General features: G+C 36.6%; 1 protein-coding gene across 2 annotated transcripts in view; it reads left to right on the top strand.

Annotated features, from left to right (window-relative positions):
- RANBP3L (RAN binding protein 3 like) overlaps positions 1–18,749 on the top strand; it is a 284,788-nt gene extending 266,039 nt beyond the window's left edge. For both annotated transcript variants that reach the window (XM_086677179.1, XM_025924293.2), the window contains 10 exons: positions 972–1,043; positions 1,390–1,529; positions 4,633–4,736; positions 6,135–6,219; positions 9,349–9,451; positions 9,812–9,936; positions 11,214–11,334; positions 12,778–12,920; positions 15,941–16,130; positions 18,346–18,749. In XM_086677179.1, coding sequence (XP_086533305.1) covers positions 972–1,043; positions 1,390–1,529; positions 4,633–4,736; positions 6,135–6,219; positions 9,349–9,451; positions 9,812–9,936; positions 11,214–11,334; positions 12,778–12,920; positions 15,941–16,130; positions 18,346–18,389 — 1,127 coding nt within the window. In that variant the 3' untranslated portion in view covers positions 18,390–18,749. The remainder of the gene's footprint in view (positions 1–971; positions 1,044–1,389; positions 1,530–4,632; positions 4,737–6,134; positions 6,220–9,348; positions 9,452–9,811; positions 9,937–11,213; positions 11,335–12,777; positions 12,921–15,940; positions 16,131–18,345) is intronic.
- Positions 18,750–19,120: the final 371 nt, after the last annotated feature.

Raw genomic sequence — 19,120 nt, 5'->3', positions numbered from 1 at the left:
CAGAAGAAATACTTTCTAGCTCAATATACCCCATTTAAACCTCACTGACAAGTTACAGACATTAAGAGGAATTGGGGTCCTAGCCTAGAGAATTTGTTTTATTGTATTTGTGCATAAAATAAAGGGATGGCTGTAAGTATCTGAATAACTGTTTCGATTTATTAGTATCTTAAGTTAGACATACATACACAAAAAGACTAAAGAACATTGATATCAGTAAGCATCATTCCATTTTATGCTGTGCAGTATGTTGGTGGTGTTGGAATGGAGAAAAATAGTACAACTTTATACGGCCCTTTGGTGCTCATTTTCAATAATAAAGATCATAAACCATTTAGTTGCACTTTGAATTAGAAAAGCAATTCTACCCCAACATTTATAATATGTTATAATACTTAGAAGAAGCAATTCTTATTCTTTTCTCATTTCCACTAATCAAATGCTCAAAGGTTGCTGTTTCTGCAGTTTGCAACCAAGAGATGATCTCTTTGAAATGTACAGTAATTCTGTATTTGCAGCTACCACCATATTCTTCATACTATGAACACACCTCATGGAAAAATCACCTAGCATAACAGTCATCTTCTGTCTGTAGGTATCACCAGGGTAGAGAAAGCGGCAGAATTTGCTAATAGGTTCATAACATTTTATAAGAAATACATATTAACGTACACATAGGGATCACTATCATCAGATTTCATAGTATGTACTCATTTCAGTACTCGTTTTTATGATTCTAGAGAAGACCACCTATTCCATTAGTTGCCCAATTTTCACTTATATTTCTGAACATAAACAGAACTATGTGGCAAAACTCACTGCCATCAGTCATTGTTAGCCCACCTGCCTTCTCAGCACACTGCCAACAGTGACATCTACTGGTGAGCTTAAGACAGGACTGTTAAAACCCAAATCATGTAGAAACTGACACCCTGTTAGATTTAAATTTTTCTAAATTGTTTTTCTTACAGTGAAGAAAAACAATGTTTTTATGACATCAACTCATGTGCAAAGGAATGTTGATATGAACAGTGCAGAACAAGGTATGTAGTTTATTACAAGAACCTCTGAAATTTTACATTTTACCATTTATATTTTAATTTGGTGTGTGTGTGTGTGTGTGTTGGGGTATGGAGGTAGGACCCAGTGACAAAACATGAAAAAATATATTTGGTAAGCCAAGTCCCATGGTCAAAATGACCGGTTATTGGGTAAAATCTAGGCCAAAAGTAAGCACTAACGAATTCATTGGCTATTTTGACTTTGGTTAGTTAACATTAACCCCTCATTTAATGATGACTTTAGAAAATAAGCGTTACATTGGTCAAAATATGGAGGAAGAAGTATTTCCCTAAAGATATATTGACTCTTGAACCCTGTTCTTTTAAGGTCCCGTGAAACATTCTGAACATGTTCTAAGACCTGCTATTTTGCAACCACCTCAAGCTCAAAGGTGTGAAAAAGCAAGAAAAACATTTGGACACGATACCTTGGAATCCTGCAAGATTAAAGACAAAACGAAAAATAAGGTAAGGAACCTCCAATGGCAGGACTGACACAAATTCTCCGTCTTTCATTTAGTAGATTGCTGTGGGCTCTACATCCAAAGTTAGGGGCTGCCTGACTTTTGTTCTGTTGCTGAGGTCACTGCCAGACTGGGGAAACACCCCAGACTATAGCAAAAAGCCCTCAGTAACCTTATTCAACTTGTCCTCTTAAACTGGAGAGTAGTTTCTAGGAACTAGTTTTGTGGTCTCCCCTAAGCTGAAAAACTGAGTCCCTTGGGGTAGAAACTTCTGGGGTCTTATTCCAGTGCACTGATCCCACGTGAGAATAGGGGGAGCAATGAGGTGGCCAGCTCCAGGAGTCAGAAGTCAAAAAAGGAACATGGGCTTCCAGCATCTCCAGCTGGTTGACATCCTAGTGTGGCTTTGCCAGTTGAGGTCACACCAGGTATCCATCCAGACCCACCTTCATGGATAATGGGAGCAGGGAACTACCCCCACAGGGTAGGGAATTGGGAGGGCCGGGGAAGCTTCTGAAGACAGAGAAAAGTCTCTCTTCCAGTTGTTGTGGCTGACTGAATTCCTCAGTGTGGGCCTTTCTAGGGAGATTGTCATTTTGCTCAAGCCATGCAGATATGGGTTTGGGGATATTCTGTTGCTGTGTCTTCCAGAAGCCAATAGTTGAGAGGAATGGTACCAAAATCAGTAGGTTGGAATTTGAGAGTAATGCCATCCTTCATTCATCTCCAGCTAAACTGTTGAGGGTTGGTCACTTGTTTTGTTTTGTTTTGTTTTCCATACTGAACATAAAGAGAGTGACACATGGAAGCTGATAATACCAATCATTTCATCAATGCAATGAAAAAAACATCAGATGGGTAGTAATCCTACCTCTGCCACTAACTATGTTTACATTCTTGGACAAAGCACCCAATCTTCTCTATCAGTGAAGTGAGAGAGTTGAACTTGGTCAGCATTTGACAATATTTTTATAATTTCAAATCCTTTTTTTGTAAGATATGACTTCATAAGACCTATTTTGAATTTTAAAAATCATTTAATCATTTCTGCATGGTATATGGTATGAGCTTTAAGTAAACCATGTTTTAAATTTCAAACCAGGGTGCCTGGGTGGCTCAGTTGGTTAACCTTCTGACTTCGGCTCAGGTCATGATCTCACGGTTTGTAAGCTCGTGCCCTGCTTTGGGTAAAAACATGAGCCCCACTTGGGTGAGCTCTGCTTCTCTCTCCCTCTCTCCTTCCCTCTCTCTCTGCCCCTCGTGGGATTCTCTCTCTCTCTCTTGCCCCTCGCTTACTTGCACCCTCTCTCTCAAAAAACTTTCAAATCAGTAGATTGTTAAAAGTTTTCATTGAAATATAATCTAATAATCATTACCATATTACATAAATTCTTACTTTTATCCATTTAAGAAATGATGCATGTTGTTTAATTTGTGTTAAAGTATATAAAAAAAGTATGATATGTTGGCTAATTTCTAAATGTTATTATATTGCATATGATTTTGGAACAGTATGTACTATAAATTATAGATTAAAATTTTTGTTACATGTTATAAATCAATATTTCTTCTTTGGCATGGCTTTTTGAAATTTTGCATTATGTATTTTATTTTTTTATTTTTATTTTTTTGCATTGTATATTTTATAAATAAAGTTTATTAATATTTTTCTTGTATTTTCTTCCTAAATGATAAAGAATAAGAGAAATTTTCAGGCTATTGTTTGCAAGCATTTCTTCTTGAATAAATGTATTAAGCATAATGATGCAATGTAAGAATTCTAACAAAATGTAATTTATAGATCTAGTGAAAATTATCTCTCGGTGGATTTCATAGAACTATTATTTTCATGTTTCTTATTAACTTGTATATAAAATCAGAGCAATTTTCATTCATTCTGTCATTAATCAATGGTCACTTATGCACTATACATATAATATAGCATATGTACTGTTTTACATATGAGTATATTTTAAGTACATAAGAATAAAAGTACATTTTGGCTGAGAGTTAAGTCATTTGAGTGACCGAGTCACGAGGCATGCACTTTGATCTTTGCTTGCCAACAGCATGTATTCTCTTCATACATATTTCTTACCTCTCAAATTCTGTTATAAAGGGAAAAATGCTCAAAATTATTTTTATTGATTGATATGAAATTGAAGTGGAAACAGACCCTATCTACCTTTAAAGATATGAACTCCTTGCAACATCTTTGCAAATCCCTGCTGGGGGAAGGGTGAGGTGTAGAAAACATTGGGGACATCTATCAGATAATTTATAGGGCTCCTTCTGGTTCTAAAATTGCTCATACCTGGGGGCACCTGGGTGGCTCAGTCAGTTAAGCCTCTGACTTTGACTCAGATCATGATGTCATGGTTGCTGAGTTTGAGCCCCATATTGGGCTCTCCTGCTCTCAGTGCAGAGCCTGCTTCAGACCTTCCATCTCCCTCTCTCTCTGCTCCTCCCCCACTGGCAGGCTCACTGGCACACTCTCTCTCTTTCAAAAATAAACATTTAATAAAAAAAATTGCTCGCACCTTCATCTATACATTAGTCAGGCAATGTGCATATGTATATACATCAGACAAACTAGTTAAGTTACCAGTCAAAAATTTCTAGATGAAGAGATGAATGGGATTCCCTCCGTTTGGTGGCTGTGCTGGTAAAGCTCTTAGGGTGCTTGGGGGGGTTCAACAGTCCTGAAGGATATATCTGCTAAATTAGAAATGAGAATTAACTCCATGTGGCTAAAAAGATAAAAGTAACAAAAGGAGGTGGGATTTCTGAATATGATGGCTAAGTATACAGTCTCTGGTGTCAGACCCTGGCTCTAAGATCAACCCCATTCCTGGCTGCCCAAGCCTAGCCACGTTATTTAAACTCATTAGGTCAGTTTACTCATCTGTAAACTGTAAAATGTGGATAGTAGACATACAACCTATAGAGAGATGTTGTGAGGAGTAAATGAGATAATGTACCTAAAATGCTTAGGGTAGTACTTGAACACAGTAAATTTTCAATACATTTAACCGTAACTATTGTTTCCTTGTCTGATGCTCCTTTTAAGGCAACTGAAAGGAACTTTCTGATGGATTGTCTTTCAGATTTCTGAGGGGAGCTCCTGTTTGCTAGGTGAAAAATTACCCAGCACCAGAATTTCAGTACTGCTGACTACTAAACAGAACTGTTTAGGTGCTACATCAGTAGGGTAAGTTAATGCTGAGGACACAGAGAGGATATCCTTTTATTCTTGCTTTCTTTTACCATTATAATCATTTGTGGAAAAATAACTTTCTGATACTGCACAGATAAATTGTCAAGATTTCTGTTTGAGATTTTGTAAAGAACACAAGTTTAAAATGCTTTTCAAATAAGATAAAAAGAGAGAGGGAAACAAACCATAAGAGACTCTTAAATACAGAGAACAAACTGAGGGTTGCTGGAGGGGAGGTGGGTGGGAGGGATGGGCTAAACAGGTGATGGGCATTAAGGAGGGCACTTGTTGGGATGAGCCCTGGGTGTTATATGTAAGTGATGAACCATTAAATTCTACTCAGAGATCATTATTACACCATATGTTAACTAACTTGGATTAAATAAAATTAAATTAAAAATAAAATGCTTTTCCCAATATCTCTAATATATAAAGATTATCCTATTAATATTGGATTATTTCTACTTTTTCATTGACTTGGGTGAGAATATTTCAAAACTGTGTAGCTAAATTTTTATTTAGTTGGGACTTAATGATCTGACTGCTAGCTTAGCCTTTTCTACCTTTTCTCTGATGTTCCCCTTTTTTAAATTACTTTGAATATTAAATTATTATTCATTATTTATTGACATACATTGGATAGACAACAAAAGAAAGCAGTATAAATGTGAACAATGAAAGTTATCATCAAGCATGAAGCTGGTATCATCAAGCATGAAGGCAGGTTTGAGTTGAGAGGAGATTAAGACAAGCCATGGACATAAACGGACTCACATGGTTGGGGCCCGTGTGGGTCCCACAGAGCTCACCTACAGCACATACTAGGGATGCAATGTGGACCCCGGAGTACATCGGCCTACAGACAGACAGCTGTATGTCTGAGTTTCTCATCATGCAGAACACTTTTACCATTAAAAAAAAAAAAAGTTCCAGGATGAAAAACCCAAATTAGACAAATGCACATTCAAGTATCACTGACAAGATGCATTGGTCATGCCTTTGCTCTGGAGGTCTCTGGTGGCTAAGAGCATTGGCCACTTGTGGAGGAGGAGAGTAGAAATTAGAGACTGACAGAGGCTGTGCTGGAAAAGCAAGAAGATAAGGGCTGGGCAGCCCCTGGTTGATCACACGGCCTGAAGAGTGATGGGCATGACACGTGTTTGGACTGGTTTCAACTAGCGCTGTCACAGCTGTGAAATATTTTAAATATTATCCCTGGAAGTACCTATCTCAGTTTTCCCTTCATTTCTCAATATCTGCAGATGAGTAAGAGTTAACAGATGTTTTTATGCTTTACATAAATCTACTAAACCATTTGACTATTTCATGTTAAGGTTTAACATGGCTTTATCCATATATTTTAAATAGCAAATGCTTATTTATTTTCCTTAGATGTCAACCAAATGAAGAGAAGTATTCTTTTAAAAGCTGCAGTTCTGATTTCGTGTTTGGAGAAAACATGGTAGAAAGAGTTTTGGTAAGAATTTGGCAAAGGTGTCTATTATATAAAAAGCTGTCACTTCAAGTTTCTGGAGGCAAATTAATTAAAACAATGTTAAATTGGATCATACTTTAACTCCTGAGTTCAAAGGCACATTTTCTTTCTTTAATGGAAATGTTCTCCTGGGAAGCAAGTTCTAGTTGTTAGAATAATAGACAGGAACCCGCAGAGGAAGGGGATTGTTTAATTATAACATTATTACTGATGAGAAATATTAAATAGTTCTTTCACGTGTGTTAACTGAAGGTATGCATGGAAATCCCAGAATCATCTGCAATAGACAAGCTCAACTGGTAATGATATTTTAATGTAGGTTTTTGACAGCCTTTTTCATAACATGGTGAATTTAAAACTATTTATTTATTTTTTCTTATTAACTACAACCCTCCCCTTAGAGCTTTTATAGTGAAAAACGTCATTATAACTTTTTTTTTTTGCTAGCTTTAAGAGGAAAATAATAAGACTTTAACTTGCCTAGGGAAACATCCTTGTCAAGTGGAAACACCTAACTAGTATTACTATCATCCTTATCTAATATCGAGCATCCTCCTCCAAGAGGCCATTGCTGCCCCATCCTCCACAGAGCATGTTTGTAAAGCACAGCAGGGAAGTAGACAGCAAAGTGAAGGCTCTGCACCTGGTCCATCACACCTTCATGCTGCTTTCACCCAGACCAGGGTCTTGGTTGACATAGGCCAAGGTGACCAGTTTATCTTGTGGCTACTAGTTCTATGGAGGATCCAGAGGAGGCTACAAAGGTTTTAAAACCTGTGTAAAGCCTCAGAATAACAAAAGGACCAAGTCATGAGGTCAGTCTATTCTAAGTTTCTTAGGGCTTTCACAAATCAATCACTTTGAAGACCTTGTTTATGCCATACCTGCCTCAGGCCGAACCCCAATCCCAAGAGTAGTATCATAGCTTTTCAGCTTAGAGGCACCATCCTTCACTCTCAAGATGAAAGTCAACTCCACAGTTCTAGAGCTATTGACTCACCTCTTTGGATCTGAACCAGAATGGCCCAACTTCTAGAGGGAAGTCCCGGGCAATACATTCAGGCACATTTCTTCCAAACCATTTATTCCCAAATTTGGCACTAGATTAGTCACAGCTTCTATAAGATGTCACAGACACAAATAAAACATTTCCCAAGCCTCACAGGATCAACTTTAACATTCAATTCAATTCAACAAACATGTTTTATGTTCTCATGACATCTAAAGCACTGGCATTGGTCTCAGCTTTGGCTGCGTGTTAACAATCATCTGGTGAGCCACTAAAGGATTTCTTAGGGCATCTCCACAAACAGATTAGATCAGAGTCTCTGTGGGTGAGGGTAGGTGTTAGGTGACTTGAATGTACAACCAGGATTGACAAACATCTGGGTAAGTGGTTATACAAAGCTAAGGGAGCCACTGTGCTCTAAAGGTGTTTATAATCTAAGGGGAGACAGAGCGATCCCTGAACAAATGAACTACAGTTGGGATTGTAAATTTGGTTTAGGGAGGTACTTGTGTATATTTCCTATGGGCACTTTAAATCTGGCTTGTGAAGGAAACTGTACTTCCTGTATTTTAAGTTGATAACATCTGAGGACAGCAGGAGCTATAGAGATCACTTGTATTTGTCCTCTAGTTAATCCTATAATCCTGTGGCCTTGTGATTTGGTGGTCAGAATGCCTTCCTGATTTGTTTGCTGACCATGTGCTTTTCAAGGGGGTCATTAAACTTTCTGAGCCTTAGTGTTTATTTTCTTCAAATGGAAATAATCACACCCATCTTGGGTGCCTGGGTGGCTCAGTCGGTTAAGCATCTGGCTTCGGCTCAGGTCATGATTCGCAGTGTCTGAGTTCGAGCCCCACATCAGGCTCTGGGCTGACAACTCAGAGCCTGGAGCCTGCTTTGGATTCTGTGTCTCCCTCTCTCTCTGCCCCTCTTCCACTCACCTCTGTCTCTCTCTCTCTCTCTTAAAAATAAACATTAAAAAATTTTTAAAAAATCACACCCAACTCTACCGATTTTAACAGAATATCTTAATGTCCAGTTAAATAATGTGGAAGAATTTTGAGTTCATAAAGGAAAAGATAGAAACCTAAATTCTGAAGTACTGTTCCAATTCTCCCTGTTCTCCAGGGGGCTCTCCAGTATCAGAAATGGCATGGCTGACTCAGTTTTTTTTCACAGGCCTTGATTATAGCACATACACAAAGCCCCATGTGTGCAGCCTTAAAAGCAATTGTTGGCGGAAATTGTCTTGGGAAAGGGGCCCCTTGGGAAAGGGGCCCTCTCTCTCTCTCTCTCTCTCTCTCTCTCTCTCTCTCTCTGCCCCTCCCCTGCTCATGCTCTCTCTCTCAAAGATAAATCATTTTAAAAAAGAATATACTTAAAAAAAAAATAAATTGTCTTGGGAGAAAAATTACAATTCTTTCTGTAAAGATGAGCTCTGAGACAGCTAGTGCGTTCTTTGGACAACTTTATTTATTTATTCATTCATTCATATGAAGTGGGTATAAAGTGAAGTGCTGGGAATACCGAAATACCTTGAAACAGAAATAAGGGACACCTGGGTGGCTCAGCTGGTTAAGCGTTCGACTTTGACTCAAGTCATGATCTCATGGTTCATGAGTTCGAACCCCACACAGGGCTCTCTGCTGTCAGCACAGAGCCTTGTTCAGATCCTCTGCCCCACCCCTCTCTCTGCCCCTCCCTTGCTCTTTCTCTCTCTCTGTCTCTAAAAAATAAATAAGTAAACATTAAAACAAAAAGAAAAGAAATGATTGTTACGTCTCCTTCTAGGCATCAGGTTAGTCTGGTGGGAGCATGGAACAGCTGCTACCTCCTTCTTGGTCTCTAAACCGTCTCCCTTTGTCCCTGGAACTAGATCCCACCTGAAATAAGCTGGTGGTAACTAGATTATGCTTCCTGAGGATGAGAACCAGGGTCCTCTGATGATAGGAAGGATTTCCCCATTCAGCACACAGGGAGTCCAAAACAAAAACAGAGCAGTTGAGTTCATTTGCCCTGCTGAAGTGGAACAAAGGTATCTTTTGGCTTACTGCAGATATATGGGGATACAATTAAGTAATACATCTTTTTCCTTCACCTAGGATATTCAACATCTCACCCAATCTCAACCTGAAAATGATTCATACACCAAGGAACAACCATTCAAATCCGTACTAGAATTTCCTGTCAACTCTCTAAATTCAAGTAAGAATTATTTGATTTGTAAAAAATTTGATTCAACTATTATATTTCCTGTGTTTCCATGTCATCTGTTCAATAGCTATAAAATACAAAAACAGTAATGCAACACTTTAAAACTTTTTGGCAAAGATTAAAGCATAGAAAATATTGTTGTATGATACATAAGCATTAAAATTTTTTTTACTTAAGGATATGAGGAATCATTAAAGAGATTTATCTAAACTCAAGTAGTTTCATATTTTTGGTAAACTCATTATTATAAAAAGCTAAGGAGACATGTATATTAATGGGGACAACAAGGAACTTTTACAGTAGAGAAAATGGGGTCTTTACGTGTCTTTTCCCATTTTTTCTTACAAACAGACTCTATTAAAAATATATCCCTAATCGAATCAGCTGCTGCTTTCTCTTCTAAGCCATCACCCAAATGCTTGCTGCAGAAAATTGATGTTGTAACAGGGGAGGAAGCTGAACATAATGTGTTGAAGGTCTGTATATCACACATTGCTCTTTCTGGGAGCACTTACATACACGAAACCAAGTTTCTATCAGCAGAAGCACCTTTAAAAATAAAGGCAGAAGTATAGTTTTCATGAAGACTGAGCTGCTTAACTAAACATGCTAGACACTTCCAAAGATTAAGCCAATATTTTGTTGTATTCTTATTTTTGTACGGGTAATTTTCAGGAAAATGTGTTACTGGGTTTACAACCATTCACATTAGTCTCTTAGAAAGAAGACAGCCAGGGACCCTGTCTTAAAAGAACTTCAGACCTACATTTTATACTTTACATGCCTGTGTTTATAATCAGTGCTATTATTGTGTGATTTAAAAGTTCTACTTACACTGGACATTTTTAACTGATAAGATGAATAGATTTCAGTTCAAGATAGAAAAATTCTGGTTTCCTTTGAAAAGTTCTTTTAAATAAGTTTTGAATTTCATATAAAGCAAGAATTTCACACACGTAGTATATAGTATCATGCATAGGATTTGAATGTTGAGTGACGTAGCCATCAGCGTAGGCACATGAAATAAGGTAGTCAATTTTCCAACAAGGAACAGATTTCCCTTTCTTTTTATCCATCTGTTATAACATTAAATTTCATTTATGGGGCGCCTGGGTGGCGCAGTCGGTTAAGCGTCCGACTTCAGCCAGGTCACGATCTCGCGGTCCCTGAGTTCGAGCCCCGCGTCGGGCTCTGGGCTGATGGCTCGGAGCCTGGAGCCTGTTTCCGATTCTGTGTCTCCCTCTCTCTCTGCCCCTCCCCCGTTCATGCTCTGTCTCTCTCTGTCCCAAAAATAAATAAACTTTGAAAAAAAAAATTTTCATTTAAAACGTGGTACATATAAATATATTTGTTAAGTGGAAAAGCAAGATGCAGAAAGTATGTATGATATTCTACTGTTTATAGAAAAAATAGGGGACATGGGCACTGGCATGCATATAAACACAAATATCCCTGGAAGGATAAACAAAATATTAGCAATAGCGATCACCTGATCACAGGGGGTAGAAATCGACAGACGAAGAACAAAGGTTGGGAAGGACTTTTCAATTTGTACATCTTTTTGCTTTTTGATATTTGAACTATTCAAAAATTGTATGTTTTAAAAGTTAAATAAATTTTTTAAGCTGGTTTACAAATCATTAACCAAGGTTATTCTGGTAAAAATCAGGCAAATAAAAGTGTTGTAGCATAGAAAGAAATCATTTTAAAATAAATTTCTATATATTTGACATTTCAAAAAATTGTCCTTTAGATCAACTGCAAGCTTTTTATATTCAACAAAACAACACAGTCCTGGACTGAAAGGGGCAGAGGAGCTTTGAGGCTGAATGACACAGCAAGCAGTGACTGTGGAACATTCCAGTCGAGACTAAGTAAGGAATCATTTTGTAAAGCAACCTGCCATTTCTCAGGGTAAAATTTCCAATAGGCGCACATCATTTTCTGGAGATGTGTTATAAAATAGTCAACAAATCACTGTTGAAAACAATATTGTTTCTAATGTGCTGTAGGATCTTCCTGTTTAGAGCAGGCTCTGATGTCAAACTACACAGGTTCGGTTCTGCCTCTATCACTGACTAATTGGTGACCTTGGGTAAGTTAATCTCCCCACAGCCTAGTTACATCAGCTTAAAATGGGGATAGTAGTACTCCATGACTTATTGAGCAATTGTGAGAATTCAGTGAGATAATGCACCTATGACACAGCCCAGCACACCCCTAAATAGTAATCTCGGTAACATTGAAAGCAATATGATGATATTTTTGAAGGGAAAATGGTTTTTCCTAAAAAGGATATTTGCCCTATATTTCATTCTTGGCATTCTAAGCATGTTGTGTGGGGCAAGATGAAGTCAGTTTCCAAGGAAATTAAGGTGTGTGGTTATTGAATCCTGTGTGTGTTTACTGACATCCATAGTGATGGTAGGAATCTGGAGTCAGTCAGACTGAGAGGCTCTCAAAGTTTTTGGCATCTGAAAAGACACACTGGGCATTGTTCAGAGGCCCAAACCGAAAGTGAGCATAGGCAGAGATCTGGGAGGGGTGTGTAGGTTTACTGGCCAACATTGGGCAATCAGAGCTGTGGAAGGAACCACTGGAAGAAGTGGGATCCGTGTATATGGATTTTTATTGAGTTTCAGATATCAAGCTCAAGAAACCAGTAAAGAATAGAATTCACACTGAGAGAATAGGAACGGTGTTTTCAGTTCTATAACTGGCAAACAGGTTTCTAAATAACCCAACAAAGTATTATTCCCAAGGCAGGTGCTAGTTGTTTTCTACTCTTGTTCAATGCCACTCTGACCACTGCCTGCCAAAATTTACAATGCATGCTATTTACACTGTTGTGTTACCTGATATTACTTGTTACATAGTATATACCATGACCACCTTTCTACATCAGTAATGATCTTTCTTTAATATTCTTAATGGGTTTGTAATATTATCTTGAATAGCCATGTCATCATTTATTTAGCTAATTCCATTTTTTGAATGCTTAAGGTTTTGCTTCTGTTTTCTCCATTTTGGATAAATATTCTTCAGACCACTAAGTCCTCAAAGGAATTCTAAAATTGTAATCATTGTTTATTATAGTAAAAAAATAATTCCAGCTTTTAAGCTAAAAACGGTCTTCCAACCTAGTAAAGCCAATTTGAAAACCAACTTATAATCAAGCCAAATTACAATTTAATAGTGAAAATACAGTCTGAAAAACAACTAGAGGATTTACTTCACTTTCAAAAATGGCAAGTTCCCCGGGGAAGGTTAAGGAATCAACTATTCTGTAGTCTTATACATTCACCTTCCTGTTTTAGTTATGCGCAATCAAGGCAGCCTGAGGCTGATTCTCAATAGCAAACTCTGGGCTCAAATGGAGATTCAAAGAGCGAACCACAAAAATTTACGAATAACAGCTACTGATTTAGAAGACTATAACATCAAAGTGTTTTTAATTCAGGTAAGTAACAAATTTCAGTGATAGAGGATTATCCTACTATATTTATAGATCTCTGCAATTGCTAATTTTTTTTCACTGTATTATAATAACTTGCACCATTGGCCAAAAACAAAAAAACAAAAAACCAGCCATTTATTTTGGTTGTTTACAGTTTAACATGAGACCTAAATTTTAAATGAAATTTACAGATTAACACCAAAATCTGTAGTAACCAATTGGCATGTGTCCCAAGACATTTGTATTGATATATGCTTCAAACCTTCACATTTTTTTTTCCATTGAAATTATGTCAACAATCTTACAAAGTTACCAAAGGGACCGTTGTCAAGATTGGCTCCTAGGAGTCCAGTGGAATACATAGCCCAGTGCTTACACTGAATGCTGAAACTGAGAAGGCTTTGAGATCACTGGAAAGGACCCCCTGAGAAATGGAAAAACACAGGGCTAGTAAGTTAAAACAACCAGTCCAACAGCAAATTCCAATTCTGGACATGTGTCAGTCACCAAGGTAACAGGATGGGAGCACAGCTTTAGCTCTTCCTGGCAGCAGGAATGCTTGACCTCAAATACAAAATCCAGGCACAAGAGAGAGAGAGCTGGCAGGGATCAGGCTAGAAAAAAAGGCTAGGTTTCCCACATGAGCTGAGACCCAGAAGACTGGAGAAGACTGGGTACTTACGTGACTCAGGCAGAAAGTAACAATGCAAGTAAATAAACTTCCATACAGTAATGGAAAAAAAGTTGGCAAGTGCCCAGTGATGAAAAACCAAAAGTTTTATTAACTACCAATAAGTGCACTGTTAGGTATAAGTGATACTGAGTATTAAGATGTTAGAGTAAGATAATGCCCAAACCCTGTTTACCATTTAGGGAGACAGACAAGACCTGATATCCCGCCAGGCTGGATCTCCTGGTTTTGAGCGAGTAAAGCAGCCCGCTGCCACTGTCACTGAGATTGAGACTATTAGTTATGATGAGATTCTGCTGCTTAATGTCTGACCCGCACTGACCCTGCAAACTGTAGGATATTTGCTAAATAAACCAAATTTAGTTTGCTAAATGCAAATAAAAATCACCCCAAATTCCATTCCCAGAGATGGTCACTATTAACATTTTTGTCATTTCAGCATACGTGTGTGTGTACATATGTATATAATGTGCCAACTGTATGATCTTCAGGCAGGTTATACAGATTCCTTAACTTGATTTTACTCATCTGCCCAATAAAGATTATAATGATACACTTTATAAAATGGTTGGGTAGATTCGATTGCTAATACTTGATTATGAAGTACACATGCGTAACCTTTTCACTCATCAATGAAAATGAGTGTTTTCATGTCATTAAATAGTCATTAAAGGTCAAAAGAATTCTATTCTGCACCATAATTTATTCCATTAATCTTGCTTTGTTAAATACTTATGTAATTTGCTGTCTTTCACTATTATAAATTCCACAAGAAAGATGTGAGGAATTCTCTTTGTACACGTGTTAATTTTCTTGGGAAAAGGCTTGACTTGTCTTGACAAATTTCTCTTCAGAAAGACTGAACCAGTTTTCATTCTCGCCAGCATTTTCTTATGGTACTTCCTGGGAATTATAATTTTTTTAAGCATTGAGAATTTGTTATCTGAAAAATATGTCATTGTGATTTTATTTTTAACTTCTCGTTCTGAATTTCTTGAATGAATATATCTAAATGAATTTAGCCAAAGGCAATATATTGACTAATGAAAGGCATATTTAAATTTTAATATTAGAAAGTGAAGGTGGCAGAGTAGCATTTATATTTTTAATACTTTCAATATTTATTAACGTACTAAAGAAAAATGACATCTTTGCACATAATGTAAAAAATTAAATCAGTCAAGAGTCAACATTTACTCAACACCCTCTATAGATTATTTAGCACAATATGAGAAACAAAAATACTTTATTTAATTTACAGTTATTTTTTGCCCCAAAGTAATTAAGGGAACTTAAGAACATGCAAATGAAAAAAATATAATTGAAGACCCTTCTCCCAAACAGTTGGCATGTAGTTTGTTCTTGCTTTGAAAAGTTTGATAGCTTTCTGGAGGGTTAGCAAAGAGAATAATTTACCTACCTTCTCTTTGATATTGTGAAAACATACAAAAATGTAAACCACTGCCATGTTACCTTAAAAGAGCACTGACTCTGATGACAAAGGTCTGGGATTCGAGCCCAGCAGATTGCTGACTAGCTATGTAAATGCAGGCAAATCATTGTACTTTTCTGAGCCATATCTCCTCATCTGTAAAGGGATGTGGGAAGTAAGTATAAATTGAATACTTGTGCTAAGTGCTTCTGCTAATATAAATGGAATAAATGACTAATTCATAGTTTTGTTGTAAGTGTTGAATAAAAAAAGAATGCAGTAACCGTAAATGTTATACAAATGTGATTGTTACCACCATTTTTTATATTAACAGCAACTATTAAAAATAGCATAGAAAAGTACTGAAAGCAAAGACTTATGACGTGTTTATGATACAGTATCATAAGGATGGCTCTGTGGCACAATGGACAGCGCATTGACTTCTATGATGCAATATTAGACTGCTTTAATGAGCTCTGCTTTTCCACAGAGCTGTGAGGCTTGTTGGGATGTCTAAACAAAGTGATGTAAAGGAAGTGGAGGTCTGTTATTCACCGAACCCTCTAATTTTCTATTAGAAATAGAAAAATAGTAAAAAAATAGAAAGATAGTAAAATAGCGGAGGAGGGATAGTCTTGAATTCAAGTAGAAATTTTACATCAAAAATTTCATTTCTCAGTTTAAAACGCACAAATAGGGACCTGTTATAAAATTATTCACTTTTGGATTTAATTTGTTTGGTTCAGGATGTATGGCTTTTTACCCTTTAACTTCTAGGGTTATTTATATCCTAGATTTCTGCCATATAATTCCTTCCTAAGAGTGAAAGATTAAAAATCTCTAAAATGTGGCTATTATTCAGTTATTTATATTCTTAACAACTTAATTTTCCTCATGCAGGCCAGTGCCAAAGATACAGGGTGTCTGTACGCGGCAATACATCATCGGCTCGTTGCACTTCGAAGCTTTGGTAAACAGGAAGATGTAAACCAAGCGGAAAGCCAGTCAGATACAATCCTCCAACAATTAAACTGTGAAAGCTGTGATGAGGATGAGGATGATTTCATCAAAGCAACTAAGAATAGATCAGGTAAATAATTTTTCTTTTGTTAGGTCGGAGGTATAAGAAAGAAATCTTCTACACAATCCTAATATATGAAATTGTTTTGTTGTTGTTGTTGTTGTTGTTTTTAATGGAACTGGTATGTTTAAAGTGGATGAGGGGGCGTTTGGGTGGCTCAGTCAATTGGGCATCCAGCCCTCAATTTTGTCTCAGGTCATGATCCCAGGGTCATGGGATGGAGCCACGTGTTGGGTTCTGCACTGAACGTGGAGCTTGGTTGGGATTCTCTCTCTCTCTCTCTCTCTCTCTCTCTCCCCCCCACCCCCGCTCTCTCTGTAAAATAATAAAATAAATAATTAAAAATTTTTTATAAAAAAATAAAGCAGATGGGAATTAGAGTCCTAGCTCTTTGGATCAGAGGAGTGGATTTGAAAGTGACTGCCTTCTATGTGTGGCCTCCATCAGGATTTTACCAAAAGTCATCCTCATTTTGATGCCTGTGTGTCACTCTGTTCTCATTTTCCTATTATTGGCTATAGTAGAACTTTATAAATACATCATAAATGTAATAAACATATTACAATGGATCCACCAGGCAAAGCTGGCTTGAAACACTGAAACTCCTATTTATCTCCTTTTTTTGGAATTTGCTTTATTCTCAAGGACCTTTTTTGCATAGGCCAAAAAGTACTATTTTTTTTGTCAGGATTCATGAATTGAGCAAAGTTAAAATAGAACCAGTAGTTATCAGATTTTTAGGTTTCAGTGCTTGCCCTGGTGAGTAGATTTAAAACAAAAACTTATGATTATTTTTGGAGAAAAAGATTGTCTAGGAAATAATAAGTCCTGCTTTGTTATATAAATGGAGCCAAGTATTTTCAGTAATAGTTTCATTTAGGCCTGAATTCTGTTCTACAGAGAACTGAGCGACATACCTACAAAGATAGTGTGTTAGCAAGCATTTTTCCAACTTTTATTTATTTTAAATCTTAAAGGTAACTTAATCACACATAATTTAAGAATCTATCAAAGCACATGTGTAAAACTTGAGGAAATATCTTCATTTGCCTAATACTAAAAAATGTAATCAAAATGTACAAAATATGCAGACCAGGGGGCACCTGGCTCAGTTGGTTAAGCATGCAACTTTGGCTCAGGTCATGATCTCAAGGTTTGTGAGTTCAGGTCCTGCGTTGGACTCTGTGCTGCCAGCTCAGAACCTGGAGACTGCTTCGGAATCTGTCTCCCTCTCTCTCTGCCCCTCCCCTACTCACACTCTGTCTCTCTCAATAAGAAACATTAAAATTTTTTTTAAATATATGCAGATCAGGATTATAGATTGCTTGACTCAGTGAGCCAAAGAACTAAATGAATATGATTTTTCTTGTCACTATTAAATAGTTTCTTATTCTTCAAAATGTGTGAAATGTATAAATAAAATCATCTTTTATAATGTTTGTATTGTCAGTAATAAAATAGGGTCTATTGGAAAATGAATTGGTATCTATTAGAAATGTTAACATGAAATAAGGATTAAATGGCAAAGTTCTCTCATCAATAAAAGTCACATTTATGAAGTCTATATTTTATTATATTCCATTTTAGGAAAGAGTAATATACAACTACCTTCATACAAAATGAGAAACAATGGAAATAATGGAAAATAAATGTCAACCATATGAACCCCTCTTCCTCTGCCATTTTTCCCTTTTCACTTAGTACTTTCTCCGGGAGGTGATGCATACAAATGCTGAACTGTTACGAAAGCAATAAAAAGTCCAATTTTTTAAACTTTGTTTCCCATGAATTAAGGAAGGGTTTAGTTATCTGAAATATCATGTTTAAAATTAGCAAATTTCAGGGCACCTGGGTGGCTCAGCCGGTTAAGCGTCTGACTTTGGCTCAGGTCATGATCTCATGGCTTGTGAGTTCGAGCCCCGGATCAGGCTCTGTGCTGACGTCTCAGACCCTGGAGCCTGTTTCAGATTCTGTGTCTCCCTCTCTCTCTGACCCTCCCCTGTTCATGCTCTGTCTCTCTCTGTCTCAAAACTAAACGTTAAAAAAAATTTAAAATTTAAAATTTAAAATTAGCTAATTTCCAAATGTTACATATAAAATGTAAATTCTACATTTTGCATTTCATCACCTGTAAGCATCTTCATGCATATTCATGTTCAGTTGTGTTCAATATTAAATCTAATCTGAATGTAACATTTTCTAACATTTTAAATTTATATCACAGATCCTTCGAGGTGGACCCACAGACAGTCGGTTGCCTGTTCATGAGCACTATCTACTATAAATGTGACAACATCTACAAAAAGATTGATCACCTTACTGAAAATCCTAAATCATCTTAAGTAAATGAGAAGATGCTATTCATCCCTTGAAGAGTTTTTATAGCAAAGTTCATAAAACATAATTTGTTGCAATTAAAATTTTTCTCTTATGTAGTCAAATAATTGTAAGGTTTTACATTTTGATTATTGTGGAGAAAATGAAAGAATTTAAGAAATGCATGGACTTAGGAAGTTCAAAATTTATCATTTTTGAAGAGGTAATTTAGAATAGGGTTTGATAACTAATTTGGACTATTCATCACATTGGTGGATATCATAGTTAAAATAAATTTCTGGATTTGATAAATATCTAACTAAGATATTTATTTTTTCAGTCATACACTGTCTGGTCATAAAACAAACATTTTAAAGATTTCCAGTCATGTCTTCAAAAACACTGTAACTGCATGCTAACATTTGATTAAGTCGTGTTTATTTTCTGGGAAATGAGTATTTGCATTTAACCTTTGGATTTACTAATACTATAAGATTATATATTCATGGTATGAATTTCTTTAAATTTACTATTGTTCTTGGACCTGTATCCATTGTACCTTGTATATGGTTGATTCCAGGTCAGCATCCAATAGTTGTTGAAGGGATGAACAAAATACATTACCTATGTAACAAAATAGTAAGTATACAAAAGTAAAATATGTTAACTCGTTCTTTGCTTTA

Source organism: Puma concolor, chromosome A1 (assembly GCF_028749965.1).
Source record: "Puma concolor isolate L17-30 chromosome A1, mPumCon1.1.hap2, whole genome shotgun sequence".
In the NCBI taxonomy this organism is placed as follows: Eukaryota; Metazoa; Chordata; class Mammalia; order Carnivora; family Felidae; genus Puma; species Puma concolor.
Note: the sequence above shows the minus strand (reverse complement) of the source record. Positions and strands in the feature narration are given on the sequence as shown.